The sequence below is a fragment of the Phyllostomus discolor genome, chromosome 2, assembly GCF_004126475.2.
Source record: "Phyllostomus discolor isolate MPI-MPIP mPhyDis1 chromosome 2, mPhyDis1.pri.v3, whole genome shotgun sequence".
NCBI classification, from domain to species: domain Eukaryota; kingdom Metazoa; phylum Chordata; class Mammalia; order Chiroptera; family Phyllostomidae; genus Phyllostomus; species Phyllostomus discolor.
Window position 1 is genome coordinate 115,699,280 of NC_040904.2, and position 21,189 is coordinate 115,720,468.

General features: G+C 37.5%; 1 protein-coding gene across 8 annotated transcripts in view; it reads left to right on the top strand.

The window, feature by feature from the left end:
* The window catches only part of FRY (FRY microtubule binding protein), a 406,572-nt gene that overhangs the window by 289,780 nt on the left and 95,603 nt on the right, over nt 1-21,189 (top strand). For all 8 annotated transcript variants that reach the window (XM_036018382.1, XM_036018387.1, XM_036018381.1 and 5 more), the window contains exons 37-47: nt 597-747; nt 1,303-1,406; nt 2,144-2,329; nt 4,495-4,693; nt 6,648-6,769; nt 10,015-10,202; nt 11,220-11,314; nt 12,874-13,481; nt 14,282-14,379; nt 14,759-14,929; nt 19,112-19,252. In XM_036018382.1, the coding sequence (XP_035874275.1) occupies nt 597-747; nt 1,303-1,406; nt 2,144-2,329; nt 4,495-4,693; nt 6,648-6,769; nt 10,015-10,202; nt 11,220-11,314; nt 12,874-13,481; nt 14,282-14,379; nt 14,759-14,929; nt 19,112-19,252 (2,063 nt within the window). The remainder of the gene's footprint in view (nt 1-596; nt 748-1,302; nt 1,407-2,143; nt 2,330-4,494; nt 4,694-6,647; nt 6,770-10,014; nt 10,203-11,219; nt 11,315-12,873; nt 13,482-14,281; nt 14,380-14,758; nt 14,930-19,111; nt 19,253-21,189) is intronic.

Sequence of the window (21,189 nt, forward strand, 5' to 3'; positions counted from 1 at the left end):
GATATGGAGGGTGGCTAGTCACTTAACCTCAGTTTCTCCTCTATAAAATAGGGATAATTCATACCTCTAATTGGGCTATTAATATGGGAAATGAGTAGACCAGTGCCTGGCATAAAGTACTCTCTGTGCTAGTTCAAATGTCTCTGTTTTTATTATTATTACAATCACTATCATCATCATAATCCTGAGTTGGAGGTGAGCTGTGAGAGAGAAATCAGAAAAGACCTGAGGCTCCTGTCCTGAGCAAACTGGAAATATGAGGTTGTATTTTACTGAGATAGGGGAGATTAGAAAAAGAGAAAGTTTCACAGTTATAGAAATTCATATGATTTAATGTTTTTCTTTTTGTGTATCTGTATTTTCTATTGCTCTATAATGAATAACTATAAATTAAGCATTCAAAAAATAAAGTGATGAAAGAAACCTAATCAAGTAATTCTGACCCATTTGATTGTATAATTTGTACTCACCAAATTGAACATTTAGAAAGTTATTTTTACAAGCATGAATTTGTAAGATTCTTTCTAAAAACACCAAGTAGGGAAAACAAAATTGTCTCCCTAAAAATAAAGCATGCTGTCTTTCTCACCCTACAGATGACCCAATATCTCCCTACACAGGCTGGCTGTTAACTATCACAGAGACCAAACAGCCACAGCCTTTACCGATGCCTTCTACTGGGGGGTGCTGGGCCCCCCTGGTTGACTACCTCCCAGAGACCATCACCCCTCGGGGGCCACTCCACAGGTGAGCAGCCTGTACAGGTAGCAGGAAGTGATGACTTAGTTTTAACTGACTTTTTCTTCTTAGATGAAGAGAGAAACCTATTCCAGGTCCCATCAAATGAAATAACCTTTGAAATCAGAGTAACTTGGGTTACTTGAATTGCCTCTCTCAGCATATTGGCAGAGTTTGTTAATATATTAACCAATGTGCAACACTGTCTTGTCACCCTTCCAATTTTTTTTCGATCTCAACTTGATATAGGTCTTCATTCTGTTATGCATTTTAGATTGTAAGCAACTGGAAGAGAGGAGCCTTGCTTTCTGTTTCTCTTCATCCCTCAGCCCTTATTACCTAGTGACAAGTAGACTCTCTGTTATGTGATTAGCTCAACTGATGCTTGTTCTTGTGGAGCTCCACGTGATATCAGAAGTTAAATTCCACCCCCTGGAAGAAGGGTTTTACGTAGTTCTTCAGGGAAGTTTAAGTGTGATATTTAATTGTGACTTAATGATCTATACATACATTTATTTCCATCCTCTGTAGAAGTTGCATTAGCTTTGTTATTTCATTGATTAGGTGCAATATTGCTGTGATTTTTATGACTGAGATGGTGGTGGATCACAGTGTAAGAGAAGACTGGGCTCTTCACCTGCCACTATTACTTCATGCTGTCTTCTTAGGTAAGACTGGATCCAAGAGGCATTCTAGTGAGTAGGTCCAAACTCTGTGGAGGTAATCCAGGGGCTTTCCTTGTATATCGAAATCTGTGGTCCTCATTTCAAAATGCTTAGCCTCTTCCATGTTTCACTGCCTTATTGTGACATCTGGTGTAAAATTTGAGGCATGTTTGAAATTGTCCAGTGACTATAATATAAATAGAGTAGCATCTCACTCATGCTATACCTATGAAGATATCCAACTTAAATTGGGCCTCTTTGAAGGTCCTTGGCTGGATGTGATCAATTTAAAGCCATCAGACATGTTTGATGCTTAGAGAGAAAGAATGTAGAGCACAGTGCACTACACACTATAACACACCCAAGTTGTAGAGCAAATATGGGAAGAGGACCAACCAGTCAGGCAGTTCATTTATGGAGAGATGAATGGAATTAGAATCCCTCAGTAACAGGCAGGGAGATCCAAGGAAGAGAGCCCCAAGAAGGAGGAATGCTAACTATGCCAGCAGGTCAAGGGAAGGCCATCTATCAGAATTTGATAAGAACATTTGATTTAAGGAATAAAACATTTTATTTTCCCTAAGACCAAATTCTTTATGTTGGTAACATACACAATAACAAATAACTAGACATTCTTTTAAGATGTTCTTCCCCCTAGGTGTCTTGGAATCTTTACTATCCCTGGAATCTGAACAGGACTAAAATTTGTTTATACTAGGAGATTCTACATTTTGTTCCAGGTTTGGACCATTACCGTCCTGAAGTCTTTGAACACAGCAAAAATTTGCTTCTTCACCTCCTGATTACACTCTCCTGCAATAGCAATTTCCACTCCATCGCCTCTGTGCTGCTGCAGACTCGAGAGATGGGGGAAACCAAGACTCTAACAGTTCAGCCAGCTTATCAACCTGAGTATCTCTACACAGGTAACAGAAGGAGATGTGGCTGAGAAATATCTGAGACACAGTCACAAATTCAGAGTTTACTAAAGGTGTCAGTGGAGCCTAAGTTACCTTCCCTAAGGCTCTTCCCTCAGTTATGCAGGTAATATAACAGCAGCTCCATAAATAGGCACCATTTCACTAGATGTTGACATGCTTCTCCAAATTAAGTATCAAGACATGCTTTTTCATTATCAAATATTTTCAATATAGTTTTCTTATTATGTTTTTGCTCTCATTAAATATGTTTCTGTTAATAAACTGAAAATTAAAATGTCCATTGAACAAGAGCGTTGGTCTGAAGCCCCGAAAGATGAGAAGGCAGGGAGCAGCGGCCGACCCCAGCACCTTGCGAGCGGTTCGTTGCCAAGGTGCCAGATATTTTACTTGTGTTCCTTCTGGTTTCTCTGAAGGATTTTTTGATTTTATTAAATGACTGGCTTTTCTCGAAGGCACTAATGAGTGGAGGTTTATTAAAAGCCACTGCTGGTTTGAAACCGAACATTTTTTCTTAGAAATGAGAACAGAAAGCATTAGCTGAGTCGAAGAAATTACTCTGTTCTATTCAGTTGTTCATGAAAGCTTTCCCAAAAGGGTTGACCAATGGTTTTCACTTAGAGTCAGAGCACTTTAAATATCTTAAAATGAAGATTAAATAACAGAGTTCTGTGGCTACCTTTTTACCTAATTATTTTGTGTATTACATTGGCATTGGATATGGTATGGTGTTCATGTTACAATGTACTGTCTTCATAACCTTGAAATTGTACTTTTTATTCATCACTGGTACTCAGCACTGCCTTGTCCTCTGAGAGATGTTAACATAAGTCTTTGGAAAACAAATATGAAGTCATTAACTCTAAGGTGGAAGAACCACTGACCTCTTTATTATTGAATATTTTCAAATGTTTTTCCATATTATTATTATGTTTTACTACAGGGTATTTATATTGAACTGCACTACACTTAATTGAAAATAATTCATCAATACCTTTCAGAGACAAAAAAAACCTCTATTTTCTATAGATGCTTAAAGTGCTCTGAAGTGTTCTGGCAGTTCTAACTCCTCAGGATAAACATGCATTTATGCTGAGGAAATTATAATGTCTGTTAAGTTGTGTATCTCTGTCTGTTTTTCTTCACTATCCCGGGGATGTAGCATCAATGGGTTTACAGTAGAGATTTACAAAACAAACCACAGTATCCATAGGTAAGACAAACAATGAATAACTTGAATAACTGAATTTGTAGCACGCTTGAAATAGGTAGGTTTATAAAAGATTTGGGGAAAGTCTCCTTTCATAAACATTTGTGTAATATTACTAAACACCTTGTTTCAACTGTTGTTGATTTCAAATCCACACTAAGAACCTGTGATAGAAATTGTCTTTATCTCACCATAATGCAAAACTGAGGTAAGAGAAGTCATATATACTCCCTGAGATTGTACAATAAATGGGAGAGATATTCTAGGGCTCCTCATTCCTAATTCGCAATGTGTCAGATGCACCAGAACTATGTGCTTATTATGACTTTTGAGTACAGGGAAATTGTGTATATATTTTAAAACCCACAACACATCTAGAAATGTAGAATGTGAACCATATACAAAGTGAAAAACTATTAAAATATTTTCTTATACCATATGTCTTTGATTAACATGATATACACTTTGTTAAAATAATTAACAAAAAATATTTGTGATTCTGGACAAATTAACTCAAAAACAAGATGTATAAGTTATCATCCTTAAATGACTGGTATCCTCAAAAATGGTATCATTTCTCATGTCTAAGTAGTCTAATATCCAGGCATAATTTATTAACAACAGTTAGGTCTAGATGTATAGTGGAACATTCATACACATACCACTTCTTTTGCAGAAAATCTCAATTAAAACCCCATAGTAGAAACTTATTTGACAGTACATAATGCCATTATACTCCTATTGACAAATCCACTCTGATCTGTGTAACGGTGCAACTATTCCATAAGCAAGGGTAGAATATGGATCTCTTTTAATCATAACCATAGCCAAAATCAAATGTTTTCTCCAAGAGGTTGAGATACCTACACACTTCTGTATACTCACCCCCTGATATCAGCACATGCCCTGACCAGCACACTTCAACTGACCTCTTCTCAACCAGGTGGTTTTGACTTCCTGAGGGAGGACCAGTCATCACCAGTGCCAGACTCAGGGCTGAGCTCCAGTTCTACCTCCTCCAGCATCAGTCTGGGAGGCAGCAGCGGGAACCTCCCACAGATGACCCAAGAGGTAGAAGATGTGGACACAGCTGCCGAAACAGATGAGAAGGCCAACAAGCTCATTGAGTTTCTGACAACCAGGTGAAGAGGGCAGGGAGACAAGCTACTGTTTTTAGATCAGTTTTAAGAATATGCCATTTTTTAAAAAACCACACAGATGGAAAAGTGAGTCCAGAGTTCTAGCAAAGCCCTTTTTTCTCTCCAAAATTGCATCTGCTAGACCCTGTGTATAAAGCAGATACTGGTAGAACTTGTCAAGATCTCCCTCATGTCACCAGTGATGGCAAAGGGGAGCTTGTGTACAAGGGGGAACCCAAAAACCCAAAATTTATTTTTTAAAAATTGTGTTTATTCTCACACGTTTAAACTTTAGTCACCATCAAAGTATTCTCCATTTGATGTGATACACGTATCAAGACCTTTTTTCCACTGCTCAAATCAGTTTTGAACACATCAATTTTGATGCCTTTTAGTGCTCTTGCCATTTTTTGTTTCACTTCATCCACATCAGCAAAATGTTTCCCTTCAAGGACTTTTTTCATCCAGGAAAACAAAAAAAAATTGCTTGGGATGAGAATGGGTGCATAGGGGTCATGTTGTTTTTGGTCACAAACTGCTGAACACTCTGCACAGTATGGGCAGGTGCATTCGTAAATCACCCATCATGAATGCACAAACACACTGAAAAGAGTCTTCAAAAAAAAATTCACTGAAGCTGAATGCAGCTTCTCACAACAATGCCAGTTGATACACTGTACAGATGGGTTCCTAGAACACTCACCTAGCCAGGGAAGCCTGTATGTACTACCAGGAGCCCACTCTCCAGAAGAAAATTCTGGGGGTTTTTGGGTCCCCCCATAATATAAGGACGATGAGGTAGATGATGGCAGATAATGGTCACACCCCTGAATGAACATGACTTTATTCATCTATTAGAGGTGTCAGAACCTGGGATTTCAAATAATCTTGCTCTGAAAGGCAAAGACATCAGCTGTAGTTGACCCAGGTGCAGCTGCAGGGGGAACCATGGTCTGCTCATCCAGTCCAAAGAGTCATTTGTAAATGGATGTCAGGAACTGGAAATAGTAGGAAGCATATGAGGGAAGTAACCAAATGAATAATAAAATCAAGAAAAAGTGAAAGCAATCTAATTTTTTAGATCTTCTGTTCTTCTAATGTACAATTTAGCTTCAGAATTTCTACTACTCTGAGGTCCAGTATTTGTATAAAAGCACGCTCACCTGTGACCTGGGCATGCTGTTGCACCAGGAGTCCAGTCTCGGTTTGTGTTATCTGATACCTCACATGATTTCCCTTTCTTCAACTAATGCATCAAGTAATGATAAAGAAAGTATTTTCTTTCATCAGTTAGTAATTCAGGGTATTCTGTTTAACTATCAGCTCCACGAGCGATTTAATGTTCAGGAAACTTAGGAAGGGGTTGGTGGTGCCCACACACAGGAAGGTACTTTAGACACCCGAATGCTCTATTGTCACCACTCACCATTTTCAGTGCCATGTTTTGGGAATTCTCACATCTCGCTCCATTTTATTTTCTTTTGAAAAACAAGTAGACAACAGAGGCTGTATTTTCAATTTGGTTCCACAGTATTTGGTGACCTGATGATGTGACCTGATAAAAACATTATCTCCCCAAATGCTGACATGTGCAAATTGAGTCTGTGTGTAAATCTATATTTTATTTACAACTTTACATTGTTTTATTTAACAAACACTCATGGAGCATCTATTATGTGACAAACAGAGTTCTGCTGAATTGAATGGTTTTCATTTTCTGATTAAATTGTTGTGAGGTTTCAGTTTTGTGAGTAAAACATAAGAAATGTATCTCCAAAAATTAGCAAGATAAGTTTTGCATCTGCTCTTAAGCTTTATAAGACTGAAATTCACCCCCAAATTAATTAGTGACATTTTAAATATATATTTCTCAACAGTGGAGTTAAAAACTGCATAGATGGTTTTCAAAATGCAAAATGATAGTTCTATTTTTGACATTGTGTGTGTTTTGTTTCAGGGCATTTGGTCCACTTTGGTGCCATGAAGACATCACACCCAAAAATCAAAATTCAAAGAGTGCTGAACAACTCACAAATTTTCTACGTCATGTTTTGTCTGTATTTAAAGATTCTAAATCAGGTACTTCATCCTGTTTCCCCAAATTTCTTCTACTTTCAGCATTTTTTATAATCTAGCTCATTCTTCCCCATATGGCTACACTATGTAACTACACTAAGTGTCACATATAGTATATGTCAGACTTTATACTATATACAAGGGTGGGCAAAAGTAGGTTTATACTTAGTTACACATATGGACAGTTAGCCCTGGCTGGTGTTGCTCAGTGGGTTGAGTGCTAGCCTCCAAACCAAAAGGTCGCTGATTCTATTCCCAGTCAGGGCACATGGCTGAGTTGCAGGCCATGTCCCTGGTTGGGAGCAACTCGATCAATCTCTTGCACATTGATGTTTCTTTCATCTCTCTCTCCCTCCCTCCCCCTCTCTCTAAAAATAAATAAAATCTTTGAAAAATTATGAAATAAGAAAAATATATAATAAAAGGATAAATAATAATATAAAAATAAATTGTGCATTTCATGTGCTCACAACTGTAAGCCTACTTTTGCCCACCTCATATACCATACTATATACATATGATATGTGATATGTGTGATATATGTCATATATAGTTCTGAATTTGGCATCGATAGCAGAAGAATATTCATAGGGGAGTTTTGAAGTTTGTTTCAGCTGTGCCTAACTGGCTGATAACATCATGGATACTCACATTATGTTCTATCTAATAATATCCCCAAAGTCACCATTCTCTTCACATTATTACTTCACTAGAATTAAACCATGCCTATAATAATTTTATCTACATAGGGCCATGAGAAATGAATCTTATTAATTGATTCAGTATAGACTCAACTGTGAGAAGTTGTCAGCCTTGCAAACTGGTTTACAAAAAAAGAATTTTGTGATAAAATGGTTTTGACTTTAAAAATACTTAACATTTCCTGTGCCAGTGACCACTGAGTTTTATTAACCGTGTGATTCTTAGTTAGACTATAAGAGCATCATAGTATTGAAGCCATTAGCTAAATTTCATTTGGATTCAACTTGGCTTAAGCTCATGTGTGGTGAAATTTAAATGTGACTTTTCAGCCCTATGCCATAATTGTTCCTACCTTTGCCATGCACCTGGCTGGATATATATTCACTATGGCTCACTGGCTCCCTAGCTGCTCCGATAATTAGCATGTGTTAACAATTTGAAACATTCCAGGTTAGCCACATCTCTTTGTGTTATCAAAGGATACTTATTAAGAAACAAAAATAACGATACACAGAAATGGGGAAATCATTCCCCCGTTTTTAGTCTTGTATTTCCCCTTTGGAATTTCTTTGAAATGTGGAGACCTCTTCTCAGTCATGTAATAAAATGACTCCCCCCATTTAAAAGTCACTTAAAATTGCACGTAGCCTAAAGGAAGAAATTTACTGTTGTGTCTGAACTATTTAGTTGCCTAAAACTCTTAATTGTATGAAGTTAATAAAAAGGTAAAAAACATATGAATGCCTTACACTGTATTCTCAGCAGGTGTGGGTGTCTTTTCATACCTTAACCAAGATATTTTTACCCACTACAGTATCATTTTCCACTGTTGCTTTCTGCCTGCCTTTGCTACAGCACAATACAATGTATTCCTGGAAACACCTGCACTAGTTAGGGTAGCATAGCTGCTGAAACAAATAACTCCCAGAGCTCAAACGATCAATACAGTCAGTTATTTCTGGGTCAAACAACAGTTTGGAGACTGAGCAGGTGGCTTTCCATCTAGTGCTCAGAGACCCTGCAATCCTGTAGCTCTGCCACCACCTCGCTCAGAGGTCCCTGCTGGGCCCTCTGCCTCTGGGCAGCAGGGAGAGAATGAGCTGGGGGAGCATTTCTTGGAGGAACTCATTCACCAGGCCTGTGTGGTATCCAATGTTTCTTCCCATATCTCACTGGCAGAACTCAGGTACAAGGTCCCACCGAACTGCAGGGAAACCTAGGAGACATAGGTTCCCTGTGTAGCAAGGGAGATGCCACACATTAAATAGCTTTTCATAAGGGCCACTGTCATATGGAGGTGGAGTCTGCAGTCCATCTAGTAGAATCCTAGTCTTCAGCTCATAATGATATAAATAAAGTTTTGTTCACTGCCAGGGGACCTAACCCTAGATATAAAATGTTTAAGTACGGAAATATGTTTTGAAAAACAAAATAAAAACATATTGAACAATTTTGAAACGTGACCCATTCACAAGTTGTGATGTGCCTGTGTGGGTCTCATCCTGCATTTAGCACCCTGGATTTGCCAGAGTCCATTTCCCAGGACCCTTCATTCACTCTGCAGGAACATTTTCATATTGTCAACATCTCCCTAGGGTCAAGCAGCCAAGTGCAACTGAAGAATAGCACTGACTTATTCCTCCTGATCCACTTTCACGTCACCACCAGAAGTGCCACAGAGTCCTCCAGATCAAAGAGACAATCAAAAATCACTGTTTACACCATGTCCTCTGACTCTTGTAGCCTGGTTTTCTACCTGCAGAGAGGCACAGCAAGTGTAAAGCATAATAGCCCAGACTTCAGTTATGGGCTTTTCCTCACATTCTTATTTCCCTCTGGTCAGATGGTTTTATAATGACTGAGATCCCTTCCATGCTGTTGGGAGAACGCGTATTCTGGTGAAGGTTAATATATGGCTGCCTTCTCTGCAGTGTCTACATCTTTATGTCTGTACATTTATAAGCCATTCTGAGGAGCAGAGACTTGGGTCCAGGCCTTGGTCATGTTTAGAATTGACTAGATTCACTTCTCCTACATACAGAAGTGCTCAGAACATTTGTTTTTAACAAACTATCTTATGAAAGAGTAAAACTATCCCATTTAAAAAGTATCACAGAAAAATATTGTAGAGAACTAGAAGGGTGGTAAATAGGCATATACTTGTAAGCACATATGTGTCTAAGCACTTTACTTGGCACTTGAAAGTTGTTGAATTTTCACAAAAATTCTGTGGAATGGATGCTAATATACACAAATTAAAGGTAAGGAAACAGGTGCATAGAAAATAAGTTTCTTTCTCAGAGTCTGAAAACTTCTAGTTCAAAACCAGGACCACCTTTCTCCAACACTTCTGAATATTTCTACTACACTGTGTTCCCTAAGATATATTAAAATTTGTGTGTTTGGTTCTTTTTTATTGTTAATTTTTATATAAGTACTGCTGGACATAGCCTTGTGCAGTGAACCTCTTTCAAACGTTCAGATAACTGTTGCCCCAGACTTTGCAGAGTGGCAGCTGACCTGCTCTCTGGCCTCTTCTGCCCTAGGCTTCCGTCTGGAGCAGCACTTGAGTGAGGTCGCATTGCAGACAGCCCTGGCAAGCTCTTCAAGGCACTATGCCTGTCGGTCCTTCCAAATATTCCGGGCCATCAAACAACCTCTTTCAGCACATGCCTTGTCTGACCTTCTCTCAAGATTGGTGGAAGTGATTGGGGAACATGGTGATGAGATTCAGGTAGGAAAGGAAAGACCACCAAACACATCCTGTTTCTTATCCTTTAGACATAAGGAGTTAACAGCTTTCTTAGAGCCTTGTCTCTCTTGCCAATTATTCTGGCCTTTTGGATATGTACAGTTCATTAAAAAAATTTAGAGGTTGACTTTTATGTTTACAAGTCATTCCCAGAAGTTTTGTTCTAGAATCTTCACAGATATTGTCTATCTTATTCAAGCTAACAACTGAACATTCTTGGGTGAGTCTTCTTTGTTGTTTTGTTGTTGGAGTTTTTTTGGTGGAGGATTAGAAAATATTGTTTTGCCTTTTTGCCTCTAACCTAGTTGTGCAATCTCCCCACCAAGAGAAGGGATCTCCTTCATATCTATGCAAAGCACTAATTACCCTTCTCTGCATGGTCAGCCTCAGAAAACTGGGAAGAGCTGAAGAAATAATGGAGAAAGTAGATGCCACAAGACCCTGTAGGTAGAGCCCAGGGACCGGGCACCTGGGCAGGTTGAAAGCCAGGGGTATTTCCTACTCTGCAGCTTGAGCCAAGCCCTTATTTTCCATCAGAAATGTACCTGCATCTCAGGAGGCCTGCAGATGTATGGACTCTAGCTCATTTTCCTCCTTCTGGTCATTAGAAGTGCTATTTAAGATGTCACTGAGGCATAGGCCTTACATATATCTCTTAATTTCTCCCTTCAGACACTGCAACTCTATATTGCAAATGCCCTCCATGCCTGTCACCTTCAGCCTAACCCTCCCTGTTGAATTTCAAATGAAACTGATTCATCTTCTTTATTATATCTTTGAGTATTTTTTCAAATTTTATATATTATCCTATTATCTTGTAAACAGAAAATAAAGCTAACTCCTGAGCCACCTGAAATTCTTTAGTGGCCCTTAAAATTTGTTTTTAAATTTCAATGATATTAACATTATTTGAATAAAGTTTACATTAATTAAATTTATGCCCAGGAAGTTAACAATGGTTACAAGCAGTCCGGAATGTTGTTTCTGCATGTGTTGCAGGGTTACGTAATGGAAGCACTCCTGACTTTGGAAGCTGCTGTGGGTAACTTGTCTGACTGCTTGAAGAACAGTGATCTTCTAACTGTATTATCTCGGTGAGAACTAGCTTAATGACATTTTTAAATCAAATATACTGTACTAAATATTTGGGAGATGCCCAGATTTTGGGCAAAGTCCAAAGAAGAAATCTAGTTTCTGAAGTCTAGGCCTGAAAAAGTATGGTATGTATGATATTTTCTTAAGTTAAAAAGTGGGGGAGGGAAGTTATAACGCACACACTTGTATACACATTATAAAAGTATTTTAAAATGTCAGGAAGCTAGCCCTGGCCAGGCAGCTCAGTTGGCTGGAGCATCGTCCTGATGTGTCAAGGTTGCAAATTCAATTCTCAGTCAGGATACATATAAGAAACAACAGATGAAAGCATAAATAAGTAGAAGAACAAGTTGATGTCTCTCTTCCTAAAAATAAATGCATACATAAATTAAAAATGTTAGGAAGATAGCCCTGGCTGGCATAGCTCAGTGGATTGAGCACAGGCTGCAAACCAGGCATCACAGGTTTGATTCCCAGTCAGGGCACATGCCTAGGTTGCAGCCCATGGCCCCAGCAGCCACACATTGATGTTTCTCTCTCTCTCTCTTTCTCCTTCCCTTCCCTCTCTAAAAATAAATAAATAAAATCTTTAAAAAAGAAAATGTTAGGAAGATAGATACCAAATGTTATCTCTAAATAATACAAATTATAATTTTTCATTTTCTTTTTTATCTTCAAGTATTTTTTCAAATTTTATATAATAATATACTCTATTATATTATAAACAGAAACTAAAACTAAATATTATTTTTGAGTGAATTTACTTGCAGAATTTCTACCTTAGGATCTCTCTTTCTTATTTTTTTCATTCCTTTTCTCCTGCTAGTGTTTAATAACCCTTTTAAGGTCATTCATAATTCCATATTCTGTTTGTATAATTCAGCATGCTTCAAACTTGAGTTAGTAATGTCATCTTATATCCCAGTGTGCCTTGTTTCATCATTAAGATGAGCACCTTTTATGAATCAGTAAGCTTAATGCGATTACTAACATCATACATATTTATCTGTATAAACCTACAGATTCATCTAAATTAGTAAAATTTACCAGAATGTTGATAAAGAGCTTTACCTTTTCAGCCTGAAACAGGCTTTGAAATCATTTTTTGTAAAGTAAGTTGAAAAAATTTCTTTTGACACAAACACCTACTATTTTCTTTCTTGATAATATTTTCATTTCTGTTCTTACCAGTGAAATAATAGAATATTAAAGTTTGTATCTATCAGATACACTTTATTTCATAATTATTTCTACCCAAATTTAAAAAAAAATACAAAAAAGATCAATAAACTTATGGCCAGCTGCTTATATCTTTAACCTTTCAGTAATTGGATGTTAGGATTAGGTTTTGTTGGTGTTAAATTTGATTTTAATTTGTTAGGTTTTATTTTTTATACCTTTAAGTTTAAGAATAAGAAAACTTATTTCTTTAAGAGTATGGTCAAAAATGGATAGAAATTAGTATTTCCAAAGAATGATTCCCCTCCCATGTTGTCCATCAGTGGAACATCACTGAAACACATTGACTTTCTACTGAACTTTTTATTTTTATACCCAGCTCTTCATCACCAGATTTAAGCTCTAGCACTAAACTCACAGCAAGCAGAAAAAGCACAGGACAACTAAATGTGAACCCTGGAACAGCAAGTGGCAACACAGCCACTGCAGAACGGAGCCGTCATCAAAGAAGCTTCTCTGTGCCCAAGAAGTTTGGTGTTGTCGACCGATCCTCAGACCCACCTCGGAGTGCCACACTGGACAGAATCCAGGCTTGTACCCAGCAAGGCCTCTCCTCAAAAACCAGAAGCTCATCTTCCTTGAAGGACACCCTCACAGACCCTTCACACATAAACCATCCCACCAACCTGTTGGCCACCATCTTTTGGGTCACCGTGGCCTTGATGGAATCTGATTTTGAATTTGAGTACCTAATGGCCTTAAGGCTGTTGAACAGACTGCTAGCTCACATGCCACTTGACAAAGCTGAGAACCGAGAAAAACTTGAGAAACTCCAGGCACAGCTCAAGTGGGCAGACTTCTCAGGGTTACAGCAGCTGCTGCTGAAAGGTTTCACCTCCATCACCACCACAGACCTCACTCTGCAGCTTTTTAGTTTGCTGACACCAGTGTCCAAAGTGTCCATGGTGGACTCATCCCAAGCCATCGGTAAAGCCAACACACTTCCAGTCTTACAATTCTGGTGTTTAGGGCCATGTTTAACATAATAAGAAAATACGGGCTTACCACTTCTTAGCCATTCTGCTTACAAACGGTTTGTTGGGACTAGTTTGCTTTATCTTTTAAAATTCTATATAATGGAAGTCATAATTATTTATTTATATTTCAGGAGATATTTTTAAGGCAATAGCATAAAAGGGACAAAAGTAATATATGATATTGGTCATTTCTTTATGATTCCCATATCAAACTGCAGATACTAATGGTTTATTCTATTGTTCTTGTATGGACATTGTTTCTCTTTTTTCTTAACTCCTAAATCTTTTATTTTTCTTAGGCTTTCTTTTCCTCTTGAGAAGTCTCTTGGTTCCCTATTATTTTGAGTTAAGCCAAATCAACAAACTAGATTTTTAATACCATGGCATATGGCCCAGAATTCTTTCGATGGAGCTAGAGTTTATCACAGCGGTGCTAAGCCATTCCTTGTCTTTTAGAGTCTTTCTGATTACACGAATAAAACTTACATTGATTGGCCTATGTCTTCTCATACAGGTTTTCCTTAAATTATGCTTTTTGATAAAAATTTCAAACTTGGGCTTCCGTTCATTTTATTATGCTTTTTAAAATATTGAGGTTGTACATTTTTCCAGGATTTTGTTAGATCACATTAAAGCTGCTTCAAAAGACTGTTTGTATGACCTCAGAATGAAATATGTAATGTGCTTTCCCACTGTTAACAGCTAAATGCACCATATTCAGCCATTTCCATTGTATCCTCTCTAACCCAGGATTTCCTCTGAATGTCCTGTGTCTCCTGCCCCAACTGATTCAGCACTTTGAGAACCCCAATCAGTTCTGTAAGGATGTAGCTGACAGGATTGCTCAGGTATGGCATATGGTTCCCTTCAGGCAGACACATCGGGCCCTCAGGAGGCCCACAATGGTCAGAAAGTCCCAGGCCTGGGGTTGGTAATGAGTTTTATAAAACTGAAAATAATAACTGATATCATTCATCGTTAACATTCAGGGTGGCTGATGCACACTGACTCTTTTGGTTCCATTATTGAAAAAGCAGGTATAAAGAATTTGTGAAAACTGTATTAGGTAAATTACTAAGATAAGCACTTCCACAGCCTACCAGAAATACATGTGTATATACACATATAATCTATTTTCCTGACTGCCAGGACTAATAGTGAAATTGATGACATTTCTTCCTATTCTTCAGGCCATTTCATCCCTGATTGATTTTTCTCTCCTGTAAGGTTTGTTTGGAAGAGAAGAACCCCAAACTTTCCAACCTCGCACATGTCATGACTCTTTATAAAACACATAGCTACACGAGGGACTGTGCCACCTGGGTCAGTGTGGTCTGCCGGTACCTTCATGAAGCATATGCTGACATCACCTTGAACATGGTTACCTACCTGGCAGAGGTAAGTTTTTCAATTAAGGATAAAATCTATTATAGTTTCCCTGGGTGAAATATTTATATGGAACTGATCGTAAGACTTCATGTATTGCACATTCATTATTTTAATATATCATCATAGATGATATGTAACATTCCATGTATGTTGGAATCATTCTAAATCCTCACAACCATGCAGTGATATAGATACTATTATAACAAAGAACCTGAGGCCCAGCCAGGTTCAGTAATCTGACCTAAGTTTAAGGCAGCAGAGCCAGCATTTGAAACGCTGCATAGGTGCCTCCACCACTCAAACTTCTTTTTACTTCACGAACACCTGTCAGCACATGGCAGCAACAAGAAAATGTTATCCTAGTTACTCTGTGTTCAAACCTTAAAGTCTCTATGTGGCTTGGTATGTTTGATGGTTGTTTTCTCTGAACTAATGCACAAAGTATCCATTTTGAAATAACTTTTTATCTTTATGCCTTATGTTTGCTTTTACAAGTGGAATGCTTTTTTTTCCTTGTACAAATGTGTTTCTCCTCTGACTTCAGTGTACATTAGGGCTGGAAATATGAGCATGTGGGACAAGAGATAACATGTACTTTGTTTAGCAGCTCCAGTCCCCAGCAAGCCTAGTACACAAGTTCAAGAACTCCATGAGGCAAATGACTGAGAACAGCTACCTGTTTAGAATTTTCAGTGCCGCTTCTCCTTAGGGTACACGCATTCATACCTCTGACAGGGTCTTGTCTGGTGGTGAGAGCAGTCCATTTTAATTTTTTTGTTATGTCTCTCATTTGGCGTCCAGATAGGTTAAAGAATCGATTACTTTCTGAAAGGCTGTGCAGGACTGAAAGCCTCTGCCAAGAAGAGTATACTTATTCCATCCATCAACATTTATGGTTGATCCTGCAGAATTTTGATTTGTGATATGGGTCTCAAATATGTGGCCTGTACAGCCCTGATTATTTGCTGTCTTCATCCTCCCATCCCTGGCACTTTAAAAAACCTCTCATAAGTGCCACCTGGCTGCTTCTAATTATCATCTTGCTCACACCTTGCCTACACACACACACCTCAGCATATGGGAGTACAGGATAACCAATGTAAATGCCCTGCCTACAAAGGCAGATGGCGCCTGTTTTTACAGAGGCGACACATGAAGCAGCAAGGAGGCAGACTTGTTTGGATTACTATAGATAAAAGCTTCAGACATATGAAGAGATGTGGTATATCCATACAAAGGAATATTATTGAGATTTAAAAAGGAATAAAGTACCGACACATGCTACAATATAGATGAAGCTTGAAACCATTATGATCAGTGAAAGAAGCCAGGCACAAAAGGGCAAGTATATGATTCCACTTACATGATGTATGTAGAACAGGCAAACTTATAGAGACAGAAAGGAGAAGAGTGGTTACCAGGGCCTGAGGAGGGGGTAGTAAAGAATTACTGTTTTATAGTTTCAGTTTGGGATGGTGAACAAATTCTGGATATAAATTGTGGTGATGGATGCACAACAGTGTGAATGTACTTAATGCTGCTAAATTGTGCACTTAACAATAGTTAAAATGGTAAATGTCATATTAAATATTTACCACAATGAAAATTAAGTAAAAGTGGATTACCTAATTTGTTCTTCAGCCCTTATCACAAATTGCCACCAACATGTTTTATTACGAACATAACAACCCACCTTATATAATACATAATATTGGACTGGCCAAAATGTTCATTTAGTTCTTTTTTGTATGATGGCTCTAGTAGTGCTTGGTTGTCTTTAACTTCATTCGAAACAATTTTGTTCGATTGTATTGTGACAGCTGTCAAGTCAGCATGCATTTAAAAAATATATCAAAATTGGTGAGTTTTTGTACAGCCATTTTACTATTAAAGATGGAAGAAAATACACAGCATTCTCAGGGTATTATGCTTTATTATTTCAAGAAAGGTAAAAACACAGCTGAAACACAAGAAAAGATTTGTGCAGTGGGTAGAGAAGGTGCTGTGACTGATTGAACATGTCAGAAGTGGTTTGTGAAGTTTCTTGGTACTATTGACATTTTGGCCAAATAATTTTTTGCTGTGGTGCTGTCTTATGCATGGGAAGATGTTTAGCAGCACCCTGGCCTCTACCCAGTAGAAGCCAATAGCAGGAGGTAGCTAACATACTCAAAATGTCCAAGTCAATGAAGTTATTGGTGAAAATAAGGTCTTTTATTTTATAGAAAAAACTAAATGGACTTTTTGGCCAACCCAATAACTCCGATTTCTAGTACTCACCTGTTCTTACAGGTGTTGGTTATGCATATACAAATAATTTTATACAGTTGTGGTCAGTATTTCCACTGAACCTGTTCACTGAAAATTGAATGTGTGTGTATATTTTTTTTAGATTTAATTTTTTAGATAGGAGAAGGGAGGGAGAGAGAGACAGAAATATCAATGTGTGGTTGGTTCTCACGTGGACCCCACTAGGGACCTGGCCTGCAACCCAGGCATGTGCCCTGACTGGGAATTGAACTGGCAACACTTTGATTTGCAGCCCATGCTCAATCCACTGAGCTATGACAGCCAGGGTTGTGTGTGTACTTCTATGTGTGACACAGCTCACATGACATCACTTTAAATAACTGGAATTCTATGAGTTTAATGTAACACATTTGCTTAACTGTATTCCTTTTGTTGCTTGTGTTCATAATTTTTTCTATTACAAATGATTCTTTTATGTAGACTTTTCATCACATCCTATTTGTTAATTTCTTCTGGTAGTAATTCCCAAAGTAACTGTCCAGGTAAAGTGCTGGATATGTGGATATGTTAAAAGTTTTACACATTTGGGAAACTAGTCGTCACAGATATTTTCCGAATTTATAGTATTACAATGTATAAATAGTCTTGTTTTCCCCTACTCCCACTAAATTTTATCATTCGATTTATTTATTATTTTTGGTATTTTAAAATTATTCTCTTGATATATTTCATTTCTAGCAAATATGTTCTTTTTCCACACACTAGATTTGCATCGTTGTGTATTTTTTCATATGTTAACTGCTAAGTTATTTCTTTTGACCATGTTTGATATGGAATTTCAGCATTTATTTGAATTATTTCTATTAATTCTTCAGTTTGAACCTTTTATCATGATGACTGTCACATATTTTCTCATTGTGATTTTCATTTTGCAAATATCATTGATTATTTTTCTGACTATAAAAGCAGTGTATGTTCAACACAGAAAATTTGGAAGGTACGAGAAAGTTTAAAAAAACAATTTAAAAAGTATCCAATAATTCCATTATTTATAGAGAAACACTATTAACAATTTGTTGGAGGTTTTTCCAAAGTTATTTCTATATGACATACACATTGATATCAATGCTTGTGTCTTATTACAGAGAAGTTATCTAAACTTCCTCTTTCTTTTTGTGATTTTATTACGGTGACATTGGTTAATAAAATTATATAGGTTTTCAGGTGTATATTTCTATAATATATACTTTGTCATCCACTTAATGTTATCTAACATCGTGCACTATCTTTAAAAGTGTCATGCTATTGACTATGTGATATTTTATCATATAATTCACCATAGCTTGTATATCCGTTTCCCTAGTGGTCCACATTTGAATGGCTTACAGGCTTTCTTGTTTTGTGCTGTGTGGATGTTTTGTTTTCACCATTATAAGTAACGCCATGGTGAAACCTCATATATAAATCTCAATGTTTATCTCTAGGTCTAGAAATGTTCCTAAAAGTGTAATTACTATTTCAAAAGATTTAAACCATTTCAGTACTCTTGATTTCAAATGCCAAATTATCCAATTTACTTGTCTACTGATGTGTAAGAATTCCCATCATATATCCTCACCAAGACTAATATCAATGTCTTATCCTTTCCAATTCCATAACTGATAAGTTGTATCTTTTGTTTTTATTTTTAACTTTCAATAATTAGTGGTATTTGATGCTTTCTTTTGAGAAAAGCATCAAGGTTTATTTTGTTGTATTCCATTGTGTGAATATTATGTTTATATCTTCAGACCTGCCTACATGGCCTTTGACAATATCTTCATTTCTTCAGTAGTTAATTCCCCTCTAAAGAACTGTGCAATCATAAAAGTATTGGGAAAGGTTGGTGCTTCTGTGTGAAACCCTGGCATCACTGACTCAGGCTGTGCCTTGCCCCCACAGCTGCTGGAGAAGGGCCTCCCGAGCATGCAGCAGCCCCTCCTCCAGGTCATCTACAGCTTGCTCAGCTACATGGACCTTTCGGTTGTTCCTGTAAAGCAGTTTAACGTGGAAGTTCTGAAGACCATCGAGAAATATGTGCAAGTGAGTGTTTAAATAACTACACTTAGAAACCAGGGAGTCATTACAAAAAGACCAGGTTCTCACATGTAGCTTGTGCTTGACCATGCATTTGAATATTCATTGATATTCTAACACACTGAGGCAATCAAGAATGGTAGCTGACCATAGAGAAGTAGAAGAAGACAGACAGGACCAGAAAAGACAGACAGGACCAGACCCTGATGTGTTTCTTCAAGTTATGCCTCTTGGGGCTTACAGGTTGGATATTAAAAGCACACACCTGTCTGGGAGGGCAGGGCCAGGGTCTTATTTGTAGTTTCCCATTCCAAAGAAGGAAAAGGGAGAAGGAATTTGCATGTCCCTTGATCTAGACCAGGTGTTTCAACAAGCAAAGTTGAGGGAAATAAGGTTAAGTAACTTGTATAAATGCACCTGAAAATATTCCAACAAACAAACCAAAGAAAATGGTGGGATAAAAAAAATCAAGATGCACATAGGGATTCATTTTACTACTTTTTCTGTTTTGTGTATATTTGAATATTTCTATAATAAACAGTCTTTTATAAAAAATTTAAAACCACCTTGTTACACCATACACAAGATTAAACTCAAAATGGATTAATGACTTAAATGTTAAGGCTTGAAAACATAAAAATCCTAAAAGAAAACATAGGTAGTAGCAATATTTTTTCTGACATATCTCCTGGGGCAAGGGAAACAAAAGAAAAAATAAACAAGAGGGACTACATCAAACTGAAAAGTTTTAGCAAATGAAAGGAAACCATCAATAAGAAGAAAAGACAACCTACTGAATAGGATAACATATTCGCCAATGATACATCTGGTAAGGGCTCAACATCCAAAATTTATAAAGAACTCAGACAACAGCAGAAAAACAAATAATCCAGTTAAAAAATAAGGAAAGGGCCTGAATAGACATTTCTCCAAGGAATATATACGTATGACCAATTGACAGATGAAAAGGTGCTCAACATCACTAATCATCAGAGACATGCAAAATAAAACCAACAATGAGATAACTCCTCACACCTGTCAACAGAATGACTATCATCAATCAATCAGCAAACAAGTGTTGGTGAGGATGTTGGAGAAAAGGGAAACCTCGTGTGTTGTTGGTGGAGATGTAGATTGTGCAGCCATTGTGGAAAACAGTATGGAGGTTCCTCAAAAATTAAAAGTGAAATTGCCTTGTGAACAAGTGATTCCATTTCTGATAATATATACAAGGAAACACAAAACATTAATTCAAAAGAACACATGCACCTCTGTGTTCATTGCAGTGTTATTTACAATAGTCAAGATTTGGAGGCAACCCAAGTGCCCATCGGTAGATGAGCAGATAAAAAAACTGTGGCACATTACACAATGGAATACTTACTTGGCCATAAAAAAGAAGGAAATCTCACCCTTTGTGAGCATGGACAGACCTAGAGAGCCCTGTGCTAAGTAAAATAAGCCAGTCAAAGAAAAACAAGTACCATATGATTTCACTTATACGTGGAATCTAATGATCAAAATAAACAAAATAGAAACAGACTCAGAGATACAGAGAACAGACTGACTGCTGTCAGAAAGGAGAGAGGTTGGGGGCTAGGTTAAAATAGTGAAAGGATTAAGAAGTGCAAATTGTTAGTTACAGAATAGTCACAGGGAAGAGGTTTGTAGCATGGGTAATATAGTCAGTGGTGTCAAGATAACAGTATGGGGCCAGATGGGTGCTTCGGGCAGCAGGGGGACCACTTTGTAGAGTTCATGGTTTTCTGGCCACTTTGCTGCACATCTGAAACTGATACAGAATGGTATTGAATATAAACTGTGATTAAAAAAATAAAATTAAAAAAAAAAAGAATCTGGCCCTAAGATCTCAGTCAGTAAATGGTGGAGCTGGTATTTGAACCCAGGTCTACCTGGTTCCAGAGCCAGTGGCTGTTTCCTTA